General features: G+C 44.0%; 1 protein-coding gene across 6 annotated transcripts in view; it reads left to right on the top strand.

The window, feature by feature from the left end:
• The first annotated feature begins 5126 nt into the window (after positions 1-5126).
• Positions 5127-23251, top strand: part of LOC146187733 (beta-hexosaminidase subunit alpha-like) — a 709199-nt gene continuing 691074 nt past the window's right edge. For 5 of the 6 annotated variants that reach the window (XR_014707407.1, XR_014707408.1, XR_014707409.1 and 2 more), the window contains exon 1: positions 5127-5322. Coding sequence is in view for 2 of the 6 variants with exons in the window: in XM_084603514.1 (XP_084459640.1) it covers positions 5142-5322 (181 nt within the window). In the remaining 4 variants the exon portion in view is untranslated. The remainder of the gene's footprint in view (positions 5323-23251) is intronic. The other variant, XM_084603516.1, reaches the window with a different exon arrangement.

Here is a 23251-nt window from a genome sequence, read left to right as displayed (position 1 = left end):
AGTGTTTAGTACATCAAGCACTTCATTCGCTTTCTTAACAAGCAGGGGTAAACTGTGATGTGAGAAAAATAGGCTTGTATCGTCGGCATAAATAACAAATGAAGTGTTTAAATCTATGTTAACAAGGTCGTTAATATATAGGTTGAAAAGCAGCGGCCCGAGAATACTTCCCTGCGGAACGCCGTGTAATAATGGTTTGAAACTGGAGCAAGATTTATTTATGTGTACCCTTTGTTGGCGGTGTTGTAGGTAAGACTTAATGAGAGATAGAAAACAGCCTCTGAAACCATAATATTCCAATTTTTTTAATAACGTGGTGTGATTGATTTTGTCAAATGCTTTTGAATAGTCTACAAATATTCCAAGTGTATAAAATTCACGCTCAAAAGCATTAAGAATGATTTCTTTTTGCGCCAGCAAGGCGCTTTCTGTGGACCGTTTTTTTTGTAAACCCAAACTGATATTGTGTCATGATGTGATGCTTGGTTAGGAATGAGCTCATTCGAACGTGTATTAGTTTTTCAACGACTTTGGAGAAAACAGGGAGTATTGAAATGGGCCTGTAATTAGACATGTTGCATTTCTCACCACCTTTAAAAATGGTAGTAACTTTAGCCACTTGGAGTCGGCGAGGAAACTGACCGCATGAAAATATTTGATTAATGATATACTCTAAAACTGGAGCTATAATAATAGTAACATACTTAAGTGGCCGAATCTGTAAGCCATCTATATCAGTACAATTAGAATTGTTTAAAGACATGATTGTAGACACGACCTCATCTGCAGTCACTGGATATAAAAATGCACTATCTTCTGTTCGTTGGGGCATAAAATCTGTACAGCTGGGGTCATGATGGCTATTTCCTACTGATGTGAAAAAATCATTAAAAGCTACAGCTAAGTTTTCTCCAGCAAGAGTTGTACCATTTACAGTTATCTCGTTGGGGTTATCATTTGAATCAGGGTGGCGGTTTAGGAGCGTATTTAATTTTTTCCAAATTAATTCTGGAGTTTTCTTCGTGTCCTGGACGAAAAGGTTTTCAAAGTACTCTCTTTTAGTTTTCCGTAAGAGACTGTTTGTTCTGTTTCTGTGCTTTTTGAATTTATCTAAATCGGTTTTGTTTCTGTATTTCAAAAACTTTTGATATAGAATATTTTTCAGCTTTATAGCTTTGATACATTCTGCAGTAATCCACTTCTCGTACTCCCTAAACTCCACTGCATTATCACTAACAAACTCGTACAGGTACCTGGGTGTTGAAATAGCGAACAATTTAACTTGGGTGGACCATATCACGAAACTTTGTGCTAGCACCTCCAGAACACTTGGATTCATCCGAATAACGCTGGCTATGTCCGCTCCATCCGTTAGACAACGAAACATACATCCGCCCGAAAATAGAATATGCCTCAGCAATATGAAACCCCCACCAGGCCTACTTGATCCGGTCGCTCGAAGTCATCCAGAATAACGCAGTACGCTTCATAACTTCCCAGTATTCAGCTCGACACAGCGTTACTGACTTGAAATCATCTCTCGGCCTACAGCCCTTAGCGCTTCGTCGGAAACTTGCGATCATTTCTCTTCTACCTAAATTATATTTCAACTTTCCTACACTCCAAGAAAACTTATTACGTGCTCCTTTCGGCTCATCTCGCCGTTTATTTAACTCCCGTAGCATACAACGTTTGCATGGTTCCACACACGCCTTCAACCAATCCTTCCTCCCCATTGCCATAGAGGAACGGAACATACTTCCTGGAAGCATTGTTACTGAGTCTAATCCCTCCCAATTTAGGCAATTACTTCCTGATCATTTCGACCTGCCATAGACAGTTTTTCTAGCGGTCCATTATTAGCAATCCGATTTGCGCGCACTGTTGTGTCAACGTCTAATTTTCAGCAATTCATCTTTTTGCCACTTTTGTTTACTATTGTTGATTATATCGTTATTTTGCTATGCCTTGCTACATAGCTATCTCTATTTTCTGTACACTGTATCGGTTGCCTGACTTTTCTTCTTCACTTGTCAAGCTGTTTCCGCAGCTTTTTTTCTCAAACCTGTCCGTTCACAACTGTACTTTGCAAACGGAAAATAAAGCACTTACTTACTTACTTACTTACTTAACGTTTTTGTTTTACAAATTTGTCAGTTTTATGCATTTTTGTATTCTTTTCCTTTGTTTTTATGCCAATGTATGACACTTTCTCACCGTTGTCTCCCCCCCCCCCCTTATGTAATGTCCTTTATAGGGATCTTTAAGAGAATAATAAATTATGATGATGATAAAGAGGTGGGAAACAGCGGTGTTCAAGACATTTTCAGGGTTTTTTTTAGAGGTTCTAACAGACCTTGAGCTGAGCAAGGAATTTTCATTGAACGGACAGCTTCGGTTTCTCGACCTGCGGCTGGTCATTGAGGGAACCCATCTTTGCTAGTGTTAGGCACCTAGGTCGAAGAAAGCACTTTTATCATATTCCTCGGCTCACACAAAGCTGGTTAAACGAGCTTTGGCTATAGGTGCATTGAAGAACGCCCTATCGAGATCGTGTGTTCACCGTCAGCAAGAAAATGTTAATGGCCAACTATCACAATTGCGTGAGGCAGGTTTTCCTGATGACTTGCTGTGCAGCCTTGGATTCAAGATATTGAAGGAAACCCGACAGCTTGAAATGGCGAGGATTGTTTCGTGTATGTTGCGGCGCAGAAATGCTCGCAGAACAGTGTGATCTCTTGCTGTTGATTTCTGGTGATGTCGAGCTTAACCCGGGCCCTCCCGGACCACCAGAATTCGAAGCCTTGATGGAAACAAAACAATTACAGGAGAATCAGGTGACCATCAAGCGCGAATTTGAAAAGATTTAAACTGCACAGTTCTCTCACGACGACATGCTAAAGTCTATTACCATCCGCGTTGTAGCATTGCAATTGACCCAGCAATCGCCGCAATTCAGCTCTGAACCAAGCATTAACCACTCAGATTAAGAAATATATTGCCGTCCTCAAAGCTCCAAGCACTGATACAAGCAACAGGCTACGTAGGAAGAACCTTATTTTTCATGGTATAAACGACACGAAAGACTAGCCATGGAAAGACTCTGAGCAAGAAGTACTGACCCTCTGTGCTGACAGGCTGAAAATAAATCTTGATCGTAGCACAATTGAACGTGCGCGTCGCATAGGCAGATTCGCGGAATCGAAGTGTCGTCCGATAATAGTTAAATTGACCGATTTCAAAACCAAAGAAAGCATCCTGGCATGTGGAAAGAAACTCAAGGACACCGACTACGCAATTAGAGAAGACTTCGTTTCTGCCACAAGGATCGCGCGATCAAAATTATTGCAGTTTATCCGACCACAGAAATGTCCGTTCAAACTTCGATTCGACAAGCTACACGTTGGCGACAAATGCTCCGTCTATAACCCTGTTACTAGCACTGTCATCGAAAGCACTCAGAACGCTAAAAACGCACCCACAAGCATGCAAGCCAACGGTACCCCTTCACAAAGCAAACAATGCCGCGCCGCTCAGCATCCCATAGTTTCTTCTCGCCACCGGCCTCAATCGTGCAGAAATCTTAACATTGGGCTCACTAATATTCGAAGTATCATGCCCAAACGGGACCAGCTTCTCAGCTTCATCGGAGACATCGACGCTGACATCATACTGTTAACCGGGACATGGCTAAACGATAACATTAGAGACAACGAAGTACTTTCCTGTAACACGGATTGCACTTTATACCGACGCGATAGGCAACGTCGGAGGGGAGGAGGAATTCTCGTGGCAGTTAAAAACTGCTTGCAATCCTCACTCATACGTCATGATGATACCATAGAAATTACATAGGTACACCTTAGCACCACGCCTCCCAGCTTTCATTTACGTCATGAAACGTCATTTTGACATCACCGCATAATTTGTATGCATGACGTGTTTTCCGCTACACAACGCCAGCCAATCAGATTTCAGGAAGCGCCCCCCTTGACAGCAAACAGTACATTTCACCCTATTCGTAAGACAACCACACGTTCTTACCTCTGTACCGTATATAACTTCTTTTTTCCCCTACAGTTACTTATATTTGCCACTCAGGCAGCATAAATACCACCACTGAAAATCCGTTTGCAAAGCCATGTCATTGTGACGTCACCGCAACAAGCGCTTTCTACATCCCAAACTTTCGAGCCACAAATTTGAAACACGTTACTATTCTGAGACCCAATTAGAAAAAGTATGTGGCGCCGAACAGCGGCCATGCGTTAGGGTGCCTGGATGCGCGCGTCTCCCCCCCCCCCCCCCCTCCCCCCTCCGCCCCCGCCGTTGTTGCACGCAGGTCGAGGCACCCTAGCCATGCGTGTCGGAAATACGGCCCCTGGTGGAGAAGCGCGGCGCCGAAGCAGCCCTCGTTTTCGCCGCAATCGCGGCCACCGAGAAAGGGGCCTCCTGGTTCTCAAGCGATCAAGACGCCCATTGTCTGCGATGCCCTAATCGAGGAGTGAGGGCGTGCGCCGGAACAAAGGAGCGGCGCGCGCTGGCCAGTTAAAAGCAGCGTGGCAGCTTCGTGACGCTTTTCGCACCAAGTAAACCTTTCAGGCCTCAATGCATTCCGGTCCGGTTGACGACAGAAGAGTTCGGTGCAGTGGCCCTCTCAGGATTCCCAGACGCTTGACTCCTTACCCGGAGTCTGCGAAAACAAAGCGACATAACCGCATGCGTGCTGAAAGCGGTTGATAAGTCACCGGACACGGTACACCTCGGGCGTTTTAAGGGCATTCACGCATTCTATAAGCTAGTGCAATAGCTGTGTACATTTTCGTGTGAACGTATGCTTTACATGAACCATTTCCATCTTTACTGCTTTCGCAGTCGTTCTCTTGTGTAATGTGAATGTCCCATGTCGTATTGGCTCGGCTTGTAGAAAATACTGTGTGGTCAGTGATCTAAAGGAAGATGCCCCTGCAAGATCGGCTAGCGGTCCGAGGATTTCTGGATGTATTAGCGGACCGCGACCTCCTCGCGTCTCGCATCATCGACGGGTGTTCGCGAACAGCCAAAAGAGGCCACTGGGCGTCCTTCGCTAGGAACGCAGCTGCGTTGTTGAGCGCGTGCTGCGTACGATCGCTTGCGAAACAATGTCTCCTCTCTCCGTCGCTGCGCCCAACCTTCGCCGGACGCTATCGGTGGCGGAAGACGCAAGTGCCAGTCGTCGGAAGAGCGCCGGTTCCGCCCCCGCTCGCGATAAAGTCTCGGCGAGACGAGTGGCATTCTCGCTCTCTGAAGGGTTTCACCTCTGCGCACGGACAGTTCTAACACGTGAGTACACTTCCGCTAATATGGAGAAAGGTATGGGGTTTCGCTTTTCAGCTTGCCGTCATTCGCAACAGTGATGGCTGTCACTCGGGCGCTTTGTCTGATTATTGGTGCCGTAGAGAATGAAGTTGCTCATTTCATTTGTTTCGATAAAATGATGCTCGCTGAAATTACTAGGTTATTAGCCCTCAGTTTCCCCGGTTTGCCAGCAACTGTAAGCAGGTTATCGAACAAAAGTAAAACAGAGAGCCCAAATGGAATCAAATATCGCTGAAATATCAGGGAAATTGTAAGGGATATTCTAGTAATCATTTCATAACTCGGGCTCTTTTCTATGATCAGTAACTTGGTGGTCACATATGTAGACTCCGAGAACGATGGATTATAACATTGCTCTTGAGCATATTCTTTATTTCTTCCTTCTTTCAAATGCTATCCGAGTGTCTATTTTTATACGAAATCGGAATTCACAGCTTTCTTGTCGGGAACCACTTTGTGCGGTCTGCTATCTGCATCTCATTTCTGCGTCAAATGAGAAAGGGTGTTCCGAGTGTGTTCAGAGTAAAAAAACAAAAACAAAAAGAAAAACAAAGCTTACATTACGTAAGCTTTAGCATAGAACGAGAGCAGGCGTGCTGTTTCAAATCACAACACTACAGTGTTGCAAGCTGAAAGCACGCTCTTGGACTGAAGAAAGAAAATTTGGATGAAGTGCTGAAATTTCCTTAACATGCACGCAAAACGATGGCTCCATCATATAAAAGAACCACCTCTCCCCTTTCATTTTGATGATCAGAGGCGTACTATCCAGGGTTCAAATGAACCGGGTCTCAAGGGCCCGCGAAAGCTGAAAAAAAAATTGCGGATTTCGAGGTTACATATGAAAAATAGTCAAATCCACTTCCTAATTTCACACGATTAAAGTTAGAACTTATGTACTGCAATGACGAATGCTTCAAAATCTGTTCGTCGCATCATAAGCTGAATCCCAGAGCCAGCCTCATATTTCGCCAGTGAAAACACAAAGCTTTGTACCCGGCCTAGCTAAATGAAAAATAATGCAAAATGGTTTTATCTTGTTTTAACTGGTTTCAGCTGGCCACAGCTGGTAATGGCCCCAGATGGTAATCAACTTACATTAGCATTAACTGTTTCCAGCTGCCTACCTGTTAGTTGCATCATAGTTGTCATCGTAACTATCATGATCATTAGCAGCGTCGTCACTGTCATCGCTACAATCATCATCACTATCGCTACTATCATTATCATCGCTACTATCCCGCTCTCTCGGACATACTGCCTTTCTTAATTAATGGGTTTTTGGAAAACGCTGTAATACCTGAAGATTTGAAAACTGCTATCGTAAAACCGCTGTTCAAGGGAGGACAAAAGAATGCTATCGACAACTACAGACCGATTTCTATCCTGCCGATTTTATCACAGATGCTAGAGAAATTCCTATTTGAATGTATGACTTCCTTTTTAGACAAATTCGGTGCCATTTCAACCCGTCAATATGGGTTCATTAAGGGAAGAGGTACTACATTTTTGCTTGAGGAATTTGCTGATGAGTTGTACGCTGCTTTCGATGAAAATACATTTAGCTGTGCTCTTTTCCTAGACGTTAAGAAAGCCTTTGATACGGTTAATCATACTATTTTATTAGAAAAACTGTACCTTCTGGGCTTTCGAGGTCCTTTTTATGCTGTTTTAAAGAATTTATTACGCGGACGTTCACAAGTAGTCAGAATTAACAGCCAAATGGAACACAGTGGAAAGCTCCCTGTAAAAGCGGGCGTACCACAGGGATCCATTCTATCTCCATTGCTCTTTAATATATTTATAAATGATCTGAGCTCAGTAACATCCAAGTGCTTGATTTTTCAGTACGCTGACGACACAGTTCTGCTCACGAAGCATATAAACTACGAGACGGCAGTGAATGTGTTGCAGGAAAACATTAATTATGTCATGAAATGGTTTCCGATAATGGAATCTCGGTGAACATAAACAAAACGAAAATGATATGTTTCAGAAATCCTTTAAAGACACTACTTATAGATAGACGAGTATTCTTGCATGATAATGATTCCCTCCCCTGTTGTTGCAAGCCAATAGAATATGTTAACTCGATCAAATATCTCGATGTTGTTTTTGACAGCAGCTTATCTTGGCATGACCACTTGGCATATCTGTGTGCTAAGCTACGGAAAGGTACGTGGTTACTCTTCAATATGAAGTCTTTGGCGCCGATGTCAGTAAAAAAAACTATAATTCATGCACTCGCGTACAGTGTTCTCAGATACGGCATAACTACATTTGGGCCATGTCCTTCACGCTGGCATTGCCGTATTGATAGTATAATAAAAAACATGTTGAAGAGCATTGCGTACAATTGTCACATACTATCCGGCACGGACGTCTTTCACTTCCTAGGCCTTCCGTCATTTCATTCTCTTTTTGTGCAGACCGTTGTTCACCGGCATTTTTGGAATTCTGACTTTTTAATTAATAACACTCCTGAACTGAAGTTAAGGAAAACATTACGTTATTATATACCACGGAGTGTAACTAGATACGGGAAAGCAAGGCGCTGTGCGTATGTACCTGAAATCTTTAATGAGTTACCGGATGAAATATTTGCGGTAACTTCTATGCGTAGGCTAAAGATGCATCTGAAAGCCCTTTGTTGATATTTGTATTCTTTTGTCAGAGTGAAGTTTATGCTTAAAAATATATTGGTTAATTCATTTATTTTTATATTGACGTCTACTCTGGGTTTAGAGTTGAATTTCTCAATACTCATGCTGTTAACCTGTTTTTTTCCACCTTTTTTTCTTCTTTTTTTTTGCTCTCGCTTGGGTATAGCGAGAAGCGTTGCTATATCTACTGCCTTTTTTGTAGTCTTGGCCGTAACTGCCGGGCCCAGTCCCTCAAGCCTCTTGTTGGCTTATGACGGGCCTGAACCATATTGTATCATCTACAAATGGCAATAAACATTATTATTATTATTATTATTATTACTTTATTATTATCATCACCAAGCGTCATTATCATCGCTCTATCATCATTACGCGACAGATCTTTCTTGTTTAGCGGCAGTGGTGCGGACGTTTCCTGATCACACTAACTGTACACGGGGCACATGAGACAAGAATGGCTTTCGCCTTAAAAACTGAAATCCTGGGAAATATTTAACCCATATTTTCTTCATTGTGTAAAGATGTAATTTTTCTGTAAAAAATTACGAGGACGCTGAAGCTTCGCCTTGTAGACGAAATGTGCATCTGCGGGAACGGGGTCGGCATGCATGGGGAGCCGGAAAAAAGCACCCATTAGCGCTGTCCTATAATACACGTAAAGGCGGAGTGTACACCCTCTTTCTTTCGTCCACCGTCTACGGCAGCGGCGGCTTCTCGGTCAAACTTCCTACGCTATCTCGTCAAATGTAAATTTATTCTGCACATTGAAAGCAGGAAAGGTATGTGAAACGTGCAAAGGAGCCTTCTTTAAAAAAAATGGAAATTGTTAAAAATATAAACACACTTTCTGTAAATGTGGAGAATATATAAATGTAAATATATTTTAATGATTATTTGAGCACGTTGAAAGCTTTAATTTTTGCCAGTTCTGAAGCGATCTCATTTTCTACAGGCGCCATAATTTCGAAAAGATTGCGAACAGCAAAAGAAGGCAATGAACTTCATATCGCAAAAGTATAAAAAATTCTAACATACGAGATTGTCAGTATAGGTACTACTGCCGTATTTTTACCCTTTTGGTGCTCTCGGAAATAGCGATAGTTTTCAGCTCACTTGGAACTATATACTTTAGGCAATGATGATGATGTAAATAATAATAATAATAATAATAATAATAATAATAATAATAATAATAATAATAATAATAATAATAATAATAATAATAATAATAATAATAATAATAATAATAATAATAATAATAATAATAATAATAATAATAATAATGTTTATTGCCACTTTGTAGATGATACAATATGGTTCAGGCCCGTCATAAGCCAACAAGAGGCTTGAGGGACTGGGCCCGGCAGTTACGGCCAAGACTACAAAAAGGCAGTAGATATAGCAACGCTTCTCGCTACACCCAAGCGAGAGCAAAAAAAAAAAAAAGGTGGAAAAAAACAGGTTAACAGCATGAGTATTGAGAAATTCAACTCTAAACCCAGAGTAGACGTCCATATAAAAATAAATGAATTAACCAATATATTTTTAAGCATAAACTTCACTCTGAAAAAAGAATACAAATATCAACAAAGGGCTTTCAGATGCATCTTTAGACTACGCATCGAAGTTACCGCAAAAATTTCATCCGGTAACTCATTAAAGATTTCAGGTACATAAGCACAGCGCCTTGCTTTCCCGTATCTAGTTACACTCCGTGGTATATAATAACGTAATGTTTTCCTTAACTTCCGTTCAGGAGTATTAATAATTAAGAAGTCAGAATTCCAAAAATGCCGGTGAACAACGGTCTGCATAAAAAGAGAATGAAATGACGGAAGGCCTAGGAACTGAAAGACGTCCGTGCCGGATGGTATGTGACAATTGTACGCAATGCTCTTCAACATGTTTTTTTAATATACTATCAATACGGCAATGCCAGCGTGAAGGACATGGCCCAAATGTAGTTATGCCGTATCTGAGAACACTGTACGCGAGTGCATGAATTATAGTTTTTTTTACTGACATCGGCGCCAAAGACTTCATATTGAAGAGTAACCACGTAACTTTCCGTAGCTTAGCACACAGATATGCCAAGTGGTCATGCCAAGATAAGCTGCTGTCAAAAACAACACCGAGATATTTGATCGAGTTAACATATTCTATTGGCTTGCAACAACAGGGGAGGGAATCATGATCATGCAAGAATACTTGTCTATCTATAAGTAGTGTCTTTAAAGGATTTCTGAAACATATCATTTTCGTTTTGTTTATGTTCACCGAGATTCCATTATCGGAAACCATTTCATGACATAATTAATGTTTTCCTGCTACACATTCACTGACGTCTCGTGGTTTATATGCTTCGTGAGCAGAACTGTGTCGTCAGCGTACTGAAAAATCAAGCACTTGGATGTTACTGAGCTCAGATCATTTATAAATATATTAAAGAGCAATGGAGATAGAATGGATCCCTGTGGTACACCCGCTTTTACAGGGAGCTTTCCACTGTGTTCCATTTGGCTGTTAATACTGACTACTTGTGAACGTCCGCATAAGAAATTCCTTAAAACAGCATAAAAAGGACCTCGAAAGCCCAGAAGGTACAGTTTTTCTAATAATATAGTATGATTAACCGTATCAAAGGCTTTCTTAACGTCTAGAAAAAGAGCACTGCTAAACGTATTTTCATCGAAAGCAGCGTACAACTCATCAGCAAATTCCTCAAGCAATAATGTAGTACCTCTTCCCTTAATGAACCCATATTCACGGGTTGAAATGGCACCAAATTTGTCTAAGAAGGAAGTCATACATTCAAATAGGAATTTCTCTAGTATAATAATAATAATAATAATAATAATAATAATAATAATAATAATAATAATAATAATAATAATAATAATAATAATAATAATAATAATAATAATAATAATAATAATAATAATAATAATAATAATAATAATAATAATAATAATAATAAAATTAACCAATATTAAGGTTAATGTGCAGATGAACAACCAAAAGGTCTTTGTGCTGCCGCACCAATAATGAAAAATCCACAAGCAAGACTTGCACACACAGATAGAAGGCAAAAGGAACAAATAACCTTAAACAGAATTTAGATAAATGGGTCACGTATAGAATGAAAGCACGCAGGAAGAAGTATTGAAAAACACAGCACAAAATTATCCTAAAGAGAAACGAACAAATACAGTCAAATACAATACATACAATCATTGAAATCGTCAAAAAGTATCAGGTGCGAATACACAGTGTGGAAGTGAAAATATCAATAAAAACTGACTAAAGTAATTTTGAGACCACAGACAATTATGAGCAGGAGGAAAATCACTAGTGAAGTAATTATATGTCTTGAATTGAAATGTCTTGAAATATATGTCTTGAAGGAAGTATATGTGATAAAAAGAGAGCCGATCAGTATAGGACGCTACGAACTTCCAATGGAAAGGAAGAAAGCGAGTTTCCGAAGACATCAATATTGGGACAGAGGATTAAACAAATACAAATACAAAAAATTTTGTTTAGCATCAACACTGATTATACAATACTCGTGATGCTGCAGGGTGCTAGCAAAAAGCCTGCGATGGCTTGACAAAGGCTAGCACCCCGCTTACAGTGCAATACATCGTGCAATACAATACAAACAGCGTCTTCATTCTGTCAGGAGGCGAGTGAGAATGCAGCAGCGGAAAAACTTGAAATGGTGTGAATTCTGTCATGCTATTCCGCGGAATTTGCCGTAGGATGCACTACAGGATCTCAGATAACATAATTGTTGTATTCGGTTTCGTTTTCGATGGGAATTATTTGCTCCCCAGGGGGTGTTTCTTGACCAATGGCCGGGTGAATGAACCTGCGGTGGAAGGTAGCAAAAAACGATTGGAAGATTGGTGGCTTAAAAGCAGAAAAGGGACGTAATGTGATTGATGTAGAAAGAAAAAATCAATAAATAGAATGATGGTATAGTTAACCAATCTAAAATAATAATTAAGATATAGGGGGGAAAATGAGCATCATAGCAACTGCTACCACCTCGTTTCAAAGGGGACACTCCTATATTCCATCCTTCCATCCATCCACCCATATATATCTGAATGTACCGTCTTTGCCAAAAGTAACCAGCCTGCATGTTTGCTTCTCGCTTGTATTGTAAAGCCAGCATGATTTCCCAGACAATCACAACTTGTTAAGAAGTGAGGACAGAAACTCGCCTTTACTTTGCACAGATTTACAGCTTCAGAAGTGGCACGAATTCTGTACTACCCATCCGAGAAGCGGAACAAGCAGCCTGGTTACGTTTGGCAAAGACGGCATGTGGAATAAACGGGTTGTGTTCATTCAGGACGACTGGAGTCCGCTTCCACCTTCGAAAACACCACATTGGCGACGAGGTTGTTGTGAACCTACCCTCGACCTCGCTACATCATCCGGAACCTCCACCATGAGCTTCACCGGGCCTGCTCCGCCACCGTTTTTCTTTCCGACGCCTGGCCGTCCGTCATTGCCATGGGAGCAGTAGGGGCAGATGTTTAACGTGTACTTGGTGGCATCCGGAGCCGCCGAATTTAAGCCAGGGCAACGCAAGGCTATTATTTTTCATTGTTTCGAAAACAATTATTTTTCATTCGAAAACACCACAATAATGTGGCCATGGAGGAGTTTGCGCAAGAAAATAATATTTGCCTTGATCCGACGGCACATAAGACAAGGAAGGTGCGATGCGTTATCCCGTGCGGGGCGAAAGCTGCAATTTGTGCTTGGAAACGATGTTGAAATATGCGTAAAATGCGTAAATATGCGTCCCACACAGTTCGATTGGAAAATAGCGTTCCAAACAACAGACGCATATTCTAATAGCGGCGAACATACAGACAAGTAAAGTTTTAAGACAGGAAGCGCAGATGAATCCGAGTGTGCCCATAGCTCGTAGAGCAGTGCGCCTAGTATGAGAGGAGAAGCCAATGGTACGGTAAAAATGTGCACAGATGTCATTGCATGATGTCATCAACCCTGTACAGCATCACAGAAATCACAGAAGAAATTAAAGAGCACTGCAGAATCTGCATTAGATTAATGTGAAAGCACGGACGCTACTGTTGGTGGCTTCTAGTTGCTTCTAGTTGCTAAATTCACTTCTTGTTTACCAATCCTAGTCTTTGGTACTTTAAAATTGCGCGCCAATCCCTTCGTATGCCCTTTTCGGCTGTACATCCGGTTGCGTGACGTCACATCCTCTACGTCAAATATTTCACTTGTTTACCCATTTTAGTCTTTGGTACTTTCAAATTGCGCATCAATCCTTTCCTATGCCCTTTTTCGGCTCTACTTCCGGTAGCGTACGTCACATCCTTGACGTCACTCTAATTGACTGCCTTAACTACTTTAGTTTGGTACTTTCCAACTGTGCAGCAATCCCTTCCTATGCCTTTTTTTGCTCGACTTCAGGTTGCGTGACGTCACATCCTTGACGTCACCTAATTGACTGATTTAATGATATAATATCTGATTGGTTCAGAGGAAAGCGAAAGCGCAGTATTTGCCAAATTTGTTGCTGTGGACATCTGAACCCCGCCGTAATGGAAGAGAGGAAGCTGGCAGTGAAAGTGGAAAGAGAGAAAGAGGAGCCGTATTGGAGGGCTACGGAGTAATTTCGACCACCTGGGGATCTTTAACGTGCGCTGACATCGCACAGCACACGGACGCCTCTTCGTTTCGCCTGCATCAAAACGTAGCCGCCGAGGTCGAGATCGAGCCCGGGCACTCCGGCACAGTAGTCGGGCGTCTTACCACTGAGCCACTCCGGCTGGGCCTGATATAATTAACTAGTTTAGCATTTGATACATTCAAATGTGGCACCAAGCCATTGGTTAATGAGATCATTTTCGCCTTTAAGTTTACAATTTCTGCCTCTAAAATGACGTAATTACCTTTTTGGCCTAATTATTTTTTCGGTTTTCGGACAGAACATTACGTCACCCTCTATTGATTACCACCACTCATTACCCTCTACCGCTTCTCAATTATTCACAACTGCTGCGGACACGATTTTGCTGACGTAGGGAACATAGCGAAGTAACGCTTTCGGATTAATAAGGGTGAAGAAGAGTATGCGTTTTACGAGTAAATGAAACAAACTTATTTTGAGAAGAACTGAGGGCAAGTCCATTCTTCCTGCACCAATAAGAGAAAGCAGATATGTCCGATTGCTAAGACAAGAATCTTGAAAAGGATATATCACCTTGAATATTTTTAAATCGTCAGCATAAAGGAGGAAAGAAGAATTCTTGACCCCGGAATAAACGTCATTAATAAAAACAGAGAAGATAGGCGGGCCTTATGCTGAACCTTGAGGTTGTAGGGTAAACGAAGGAGCTCTGTCCATTGATGCTGACAAAGCAGGAGTGATCAAGGAGGTAGCTACTCAGGAGGGTTAAGAATGAAATTTCGATTTCAAAATGCAGATGCTATTCGAGAAGTTATGAGTGAGCGACAACGTCGAAAGCTCAGATTACAGTACAGAGCATCGACCGGTCGTCTCTGAAGGACTGCAGCAGAGGTATACATCATAAGCGTGACTAAGTTAGTTGTAGTAGAACGACACGATATGAAGATATGCTGATTATGTATGATGACATGTTTGAGATGAAAGGAAACTAATTTAGGCTAGGGTAATTCAAAATGCTTATACGTTGTACATAGAAAGTGAATGGAACGATAATTGAAAACATCTCATTTGTTTTCTGGTCTGAAGACAGGGAAAACACGTGTTATTTTCCACAGATGGGGAAAGCCTGAAATTTTCAAACAGTTATTAAATATCGTGGTTAAAACGGGTACGAAGATACTACTGAATGCTTTTATTATGGCAGCTGGAATGTCATCAGGTGCAGGGGACCAAGATGGTTTCAGGCACTCAAGGCTCACACCAATCGAATTCTCATGAATTAGGCGCTGCAGATGGAAGGCAAAATGAATCACTGTGTAAAGTTTTGTACTTGGAGGAAAAGTGCTGTGTAAAACCGTAGGCAACATCTCGAAGTTGACACCCGTGAGAGTCAAGCAAGTTAATACGCGAATCAGATTGATTAGAACGCTGGCGAAGATATCGCCAGAACTCAACAGGGCGATTCGAGACATCCGTCTCCGAAGACTCGAGGTAGCAGTCATGATCTGGCTTATACAGCGTTTGCAAAGGGAGCGCAAACGAAGGAACTCCTCTGCCCATATATCAAGCCAAGTGCTCCTTAAGTTTTAGCGCTGTTCCTAGTTCCCCGGAAAACCAGAAAGGGAACTTGCTACGAGTAGGAGTATGCCGTGATATGCACTGACACATGCCATCCAGAACAATTTCATTGAAACGACTTTCTTCGTCAGCATCACTAATTTTGTTTAAAATCGACCAGTCGACAGAAGAGAAGAAATCGAAGAGACCAAAGTAGTCACCAGGTGCATGCGCGAAACGGGACCGACTCCCCACATAATCTGGATCAGTAAAAGGGGATACAGGGACTGAAGTCTAAATTAGAAGTGGAAGATGAAATTTGTCACAACGAGGCAATGATATGTCAGTGCTCGAGATTCGAACACTTTCAACATTAGCTAAACGAGTGTCAACAACATACCATAACAGTTTTTAGGTGGTGTTGCTGTAAATAATTAAAGGCTATAAAATCGAGTAACATGTTGCACTTGGTTATTACATAAAGATTCTAGTGACAATAACGTTATGTATATGCCATTGAAGAAGACAGCGATGGACAACAGAGATAAAGACGACGAAGCTAACGCAACGGTTGGTGCTTGGCAGAACACTCCCCCTGTGTGGGTATGTGCCATCACATTAGAGGAGAACAACAACAACTTGCGCCTGTAATCAGCTGTTGTGTTTTCCGGAAGTAACCTTCTGCCACGCATAATCTTGGTGGAGGTGAATCAAGAACCCCGTGAGCACCAATTTTCGCCCTCTGCCAAAAGCTGGATTTGCGCAGCTGCCGCCACCTGCCTGGGATCACAACGACGTCCAAAATAGCCCCAATGACTTCCTACACAACCATCACGGGAACATCGCCCCAGCCAATATTACTCACGAAAATTCGCCACCCTCCCATCTTTAATGGCGAAGACAACCCAGTCGTTTACGATTGGCTAGATGAGCGCTGCAGCCGGAACGACCACTGGGACGCAACTATCATGCTGTCTATTATCATCTTCTATTTGGCGGGAACAGCTCGCACATGGTTCCAAAATAAGGAACAAAAGCTCGTTATGTGGGAAATCTGCTAGCAAAAGCTTCAGGACTTGTTCGGGAAGCCCATCGGGCAAGCTCTGGCAGCGAAAACGCAACTTTCTTCTCGTGCCCAATCCCCCACGGAGTAGCACATTGCCTGCATTAAAGACGTGCTTGCGTTGTGTCGCAAGGTCAACAGCTCCATGCCAGAAAGTGACAAGGTAGGGCATATACTCAAGGGTATTGCGGATCTTCTCAACATCCTTTCCTGCACAATAGCTCTACCATCGACTCGGTGCTTCAAGTCTGCAGAAAATTCTAGCAGACATCTAGTAGATCGATTTGAGCGCCTTCCGAATACGGCGGCTACATCACCCTGCGATGACCTAACCCCTTTATACCAACCTTCCCATCCCCCTACTGTGACTCGGATCGTTCGAGGAGAACTTGAGGCCTGAACTCCTGCACTACCCGTCTCAGCTGCCCGACACCGGGGTCATGATAGAGGTCGTTGTCCGCCAGGAACTTGCAAACACGGCCTTTGCTCCAGCCCCTTGCCGCACGCCCCCACTACCATTGCACCCTGTTCCTCTAGTGGCTGATGTAACCACCAGCCCAGCCTCCCCACGTCGCTACCTTGATCACAATCCTGCAGTGTGGCTCACCTCAGACGGCAGGCCAATTTGTTTAATTTGCTGTTGAGCTGGCCACACTTAGCGTTATTGCCGTAGCCGTACCTTCCCCATCCCTCGCTCCTATTACAACGCTGATATTCGGTACTATAGACCTCGACGCTTTGCTGTCTAACAAGATGATCTCCGCTCCGCCTAATAGACCTGGACACTTTCTTCATCAACCAGATGAGCCTCGCACCAAAACCGTCCCAAGTGCTCGTCGCTCCAGGCATTCTTCATTTCCCTGGGCTCGTCGATCTCGTTCACCGGTACCTCGTCACAGCTCCTCCCCATCATGCGCTGGCCCCTACTCAGCAAAATAGCGAATGCAGTGCCCTGGAGGGACGCTGCATTACCGACCCGGACTGCCAACTCGTTACTGATCCTCGCACCTAAACGTAACTTCATTGATATTCTTTTGGGCGGAGTCCCAGTTTCTGCACGTATTGACACTGGCGCCAAGATTTCTGCCCTCAGTTTCTCGCTCCGCCGACGCCTCAAGAAAGTCCTCACATCCGCCACCTCATCTACCGTTCGTGTTGCGGATAGCAACATAGCTACTGTGATTTGTATGTTTACTGCACGAATTAGCATTGCCGGCCGCCGTATTCTTGTCTCATTTACAGTCCTCACCAGTCCCCTAAAGATGTTATATTAGGCCTGGACTTTTTAACTGCACACTCCGCTCTCATTGACTATTCTTCTGGGCTGCTTTGTGTAGACCTACCGCTCTGTGCTGAACTTCAACGCTCCATCTCCGCTTCGCTGCATTTACTCGCCTGCCACTTGAAGCCGCTGTGTATATGCTCATGTCGCCTTTTTCCTTCGTTACTGATGGCGACAACGTTTTTTCCCCCTTAACCGACACGACTGCAGCGTATAGCTCTCCCTCAATATCGTGCACGTAGCAAATAACCACACTTATATTCCAGTCTTGAACTTCAACTCTTTTGTACAAGCTCTTTTTGAGTGCATTTCTCTCGCCGAACAGATCCCAGTGTCTGACATTAATGCGTGTGCACTTTTGCCTGACCCTACTGCCGGAGTGTCGACACGACCTGCACCGTCCCCGCCTCCGGAGGCCCCATATCAGGAATGGTTCCTCCTTACTTGTGTCCTGATCGTGCTCAAGCACTTACGAGCCTTCTGATTTCTTAAAGTGACATTTTTTATTTTGGTGACCGACCCTTGTGACAAATGTCCCTCATTACTCCTCGCATCGATACCGGAGACGCCAGCCCAAATCACAGAAGACCTTACCGCGGCGCCATTTCTGAACTTCGTGTCATACAAGACATTATAGAGCCTTCGAGCAGCCCCTGGGCGTTGCCTGTCGTGCTTGTTCAAAAGGACAATACCTGAGATACTGCGTTGATTACCGACACCTTAATAAGGTTACAAAGAAGGACGTTTACCCACTCCCCAGGATAGATGATGCCTTCGACTGCTTGCACGGCGATAGTTATTTCTCTTCGATTGATCTTCGTTCCCTTTATCGGCAAATCGCAGTCGACGAACGAGGCCGAGAGAAGACAGCCTTTTTCACTCCCGATGGCCTGTACCAATTCAAGGTGATGCCTTTTGGCCTATGTAATGCGCCCACTACGTTCGAGCGTATAAAGGACTCTTTTCTACGCGGTTTCAAATGAACGACATACTTATGTTATGTGCAGACGAGCTCAAATAGATATGATGTCCCAGTTCGCCCATGGAGGATGACAGAATTTTTAAATATTCACAAGGAAAAAGAAAAACAGTACCGCAAATGGAAGCAGACCAAAACAAATCATTACTAAAAATAACAGCTTGAGGGGCTAGTTGGTGCTGCATAATACCCAGAAATGGGGCGCAACAAACACAAACACATGCGAAGAGACACAACACACGCGCAAACTACCAACTGTAATATGAATCTGAACACACACTTCCTCTTCACCACTCCTCTTATTCTACACCCAAGTACGTCTTCTCATCATCCTCTTCTTTGAAAGACAATAGGAGCATTTTCTTCCCCGCAGAAAATAAGCATCGTACAAGCATGACAGTCATCCATTCTACACTCACGTACATCTCCACACACCTTTGCTTCGCCCAGCAGATAATACCACGATCGTCCCAGTGTACCACAACCATCATCCAAGCTGGACAGTCACAAAGTCCACCACATAGTCACACAGTCACACACTAAAAACCAACAACCACACTAGTGCAGTAGGACATGTTCATTCAAAACACATCACTTGTGAAGTCCCTATGTAATGAAAAAACTACCCTGCCCAACATGCCTACGAAGCAACGAAGTACATCAGAATGAGAAGTACATGTACTTGAAGGAAAAAAGCATCAACAAACAAACATGGCCACAATACCCCATGAGAGGTGTCTAAGAATAACAGCTTTAGGCCCGATAATAAACTCGATTCTTTCAATTACTCAAGAAGATTCCTCAATAAAAGTAAATTCTTTTCCACGTAAACTCAGCGAGGCTTCGCTAATACATCTGTCTTCTTTCTTCTGTATCCAGAACGCCTCTAAAATTTCGCGCGCCATCTTATCCCGACTCTTCTCTAAAATATTAAGCCTGCTAAATAATGGCTCACACTTGTACTTCTGACAGTGCAGGGGTAAATTTGACCCCTTCCTATTTTCTATGGATTTCTCATGTTTCCTTATTCTATCATTGACACATCTTCCAGTCTGCATTATATATACTTTACCGCAATTCAGTGGAATCTCGTAAATCTTTCCCACCACACATCCAATAAAACTCTTTACATGCTTCTTATCGCATTGTGATTTCTCTCTCCTCCCTATTAATGCACACAGTCTACCCAGGTTTTTTGGCGCAGAAAACACAACTGGCACCTCTTACCTACCTGCCACCTTTTTCAGGCAGTGCGCCACTCTATGAATATAAGGTATCACTTGTGGGCGCTTATTTCTCAACTTATCTGCAGTCCTTTTTTTCCCTTTCATTTTCTGAAGCAGAGACGTGGCTACCCCACAAGGCGTTCCGCATAGCTCGCAGAACTCTTCCACCCCCTTGCTCGGGGCTCAAAAGAGAACAAGCCGTTTTATTCAGACAGCTACAGACGGGCTCACTCCCCAGCCCGTCGCTGATGCACAGAATGTATCCCGAGACGCACCCGACAGACAAATGCAGAGTCTGCCGAACGCAGACGGCCGGCTTCGCACACATGCTGTGGAATTGTAGCAAGTACCAGGAAGAAGCTAAGTCTGGGCGGATCCCGCCGCTACTGGAAGCAGCCGCAGGGAGCGACAATCAAGAGGAACAACTCTGTGCCGTCTAGCAGGTAATCAAGGCGCTGGCCCGGCAGGGAACCAGCGAGCCGGCCACGGCGAGCGGGGACCCAGGCCGCGCGGCCGGTGCCCAGAGGACGACGTAGGCCCCGTCCGGAGCGCGCGCTCGCTCGCGGGATTTATCTTCTATTTCCTCACCCTGGAGCTCCGCAGCCGCCGAATTCCGACCTCAATGACTGAGTCCAGCACAAACACCACCTGCCCCGCCCCCTCGGCCCCTTCTATTCTATGCACCGGGGTGCTTCGACAGCGGGACCCGCCGATCTTCAGCGGTATACCGACGATCAGGACGTAGAGGACTGGATTTCTTCGTATGAACGCGTAAGCACCCACAATATGTGGAATGACATCCTGAAACTAACAGTGATCTTTTACCTGACCCAAGTAGCAAAGTTGTGGTTCACAAATCACGAGGTTGACATTCCAACTTGGGTCTCGTTCTAATCCCGATTTGTGGATGTCTTCGGTCGACCTGCGGTCCGCAAGCTTCGCGCCGAACACCGTTTGCGCGAGCGGGTGCAGCAGACATATATTATGGTGAGGCTACCCCCCAAAAAACAAAATAATGTGCCTCTGCCCGGGGGCGCAGCAGACAGGCGAAACCTTCACTAGCTGCATCGAAGACGTTTTAGATTTGTGCCACCGTGTAAATGCATCGATGAGCGAAGCTGAGAAGATTCGCCACATCATGATGGGAATCAATGAAGGTGTATTCAACATCCTCATTGCAAAAAAGCCCCGCACTGTAAATGATGTTGTCACGATGTGTCAAAGTTACGACGACCTTCGTCGCCAACGCATTGTCCCTCGACAACCTGAACCTACGATCTCGGGTATATCAGGTGCCACTGTAAGTACCACACTTATTCAAGAAATCAAAGACTTCGTACGGGGAGAAGTTGCACGGCAATTATTGCTAATTCCAAACGTTCCGCATTCCAGTTCACACCTGGCTCCGACCATACGCCATGTCATTCAGGAACAAGTTGCCGACGCACTTCCGCCCCCTCGAGAATCTACTCTTCATGCCGACGCTGTTCCGACGTCCGGACCCACTCCAATGTCTTATGCGGAGGTTGCTGCAAGGCCACCCCCTCCTGAGCCTTTACCATCGTAAGGTCCGCCTCAGCGCACATTTTTCACTCAGCGCCATGCGCCACATATTATACGCCCTTGACGCACATCTGACAACCGGCCCATTTGCTTTGCATGTGGTCTCCCTGGCCATGTTGCACGCCTGTGCCGCCGTCGCCCGACCCCGTACGCTTTCGATCGGAGCCCGGTTGCCTACGCACAGCCGCCGTCCCCACCACGTGCGCCACCTCAGCCCTCGTCTCACTTCGACCACTTCTTGCACGACCACCGCTGAACCTCTCCGCGTTGTCACTTTACATCGCCAATGCCAGAAAACCACTAGACGCAGCTCCGCAGGCAAGAACTGCGCTTTCGTCGACAAGTGAAAGTCCTGCTTCGCCACCGAACAATTTAATCGAAGTTACCATTGAAAATGTTTGTACTCTTGCGCTTGTAGATGCTGGTGCTGCTGTGTCGGTTATTAACGTTAGACTGTGCCGCTTGTTACGAAAAGTTGTTCTGTCGTATTCTGGGATTTCTCTGCGCACCGCCACTGCTCAGCACATTTAATCGCTCGGTACCTGCACGGCTCGAGTCACCATTCAGGACGTTCTCTATGTCAGCAGTTTTATCGTTCTCCGTGACTGCTCTCATGGCATTAATTTAGGATGGGACTTCTCGTGTCGCAGTCGCGCCGTAATTCATTGCGCCAGTGCCGAAGTAGAGCTTTCATCGCTGTGCACCGCACCGACCGCCGCTAACATTCTTGGGGAAGCCAAATGCCACGTTGCGGATGCTACTGATATCCTGCCTTCATCTGCTGCGATTGTGCCTATAAACTGCCTCTCTACAAGACTGTACAGTGCTCCCCATCTTCCCTTTTCGTCTCGCGACGCTGTCTTCCCCTCCCCTGCGCCGTCCTTAGCGTACGAAGCGGCTGCACCGAACTCGCCATTAGTAATGATTCGTTCTATCCACTCACGTTGCAACATGGCGAGTGTGTCGGTCATGCCGAGCCTGTTCGATCAGACAATTCTGTGACCGTTTTAGAGAAATTAGAAATTTTAGAGGCGTTCTGGATACAGAAGAAAGAAGACCGATGTATTAGTGAAGCCTCGCTGAGTTTACGTGGAAAAGAATTTACTTTTATTGAGGAATCTTCTTGAGTAATTGAATGAATCGAGTTTATTATCGACCCTAAAGCTGTTATTCTTAGACACCTCTCATGTGTTGCGGCCATGTCTGTTTATTGATCCTTTTTTCCCTCAAGTACATGTACTTCTCATTCTCATGTACTTCGTTGCTTCGTAGACATGTTGGGCGGGGTACAGTTTTTACATTACCTAGGGACTTCACAAGTTATATGTTTTGAATGGACATGTCCTACTGCACATGTGTGGTTGTTGGGTATTAGTGTGTGACTATGTGACTATGTGGTGGACTTTGTGACTGTCCAGCTTGGATGATGGTTGTGGTACGCTGGGACGATCGTGGTATAGCTGCTGGGCAAAGCAAAGGTGTGTGGAGATGTACGTGAGTGTAGAATTGGTGACTGTCATGCTTAGACGATGCTTATTTTCTGCGGGGAAGAAAATGCTCATATTGTCTTGGCAAAGAAGAGGATGATGAGAAGATGTACTTGGGTGTAGAATAAGAGGAGTGGTGAAGAGGAAGTGTGTGTTCACATCCATATTACAGTTGGTAGTGTGCGCGTGTGTTCTGTCTCTTCGCATATGTTTCTGATTGTTGCGCCACATTTGTGGGTATTAAATCATTACTACTTGACCCACTTAAGGTGTTTGAGAAATATTTCAGTTTCTTTATTGCGGAATAGGAAACGAGAGTTTTCTCTTCGCTCATTCAAAGGGCTCAAGGCAGACACAAAAGATGTGGAACATCGTAACAGATGCCCTAGG

The sequence above is a fragment of the Amblyomma maculatum genome, chromosome 5 (assembly GCF_055883805.1).
Source record: "Amblyomma maculatum isolate TAMU_Amacu chromosome 5, ASM5588380v1, whole genome shotgun sequence".
NCBI classification, from domain to species: Eukaryota; Metazoa; Arthropoda; class Arachnida; order Ixodida; family Ixodidae; genus Amblyomma; species Amblyomma maculatum.
This window is presented reverse-complemented; position numbering and strand designations above follow the sequence as displayed.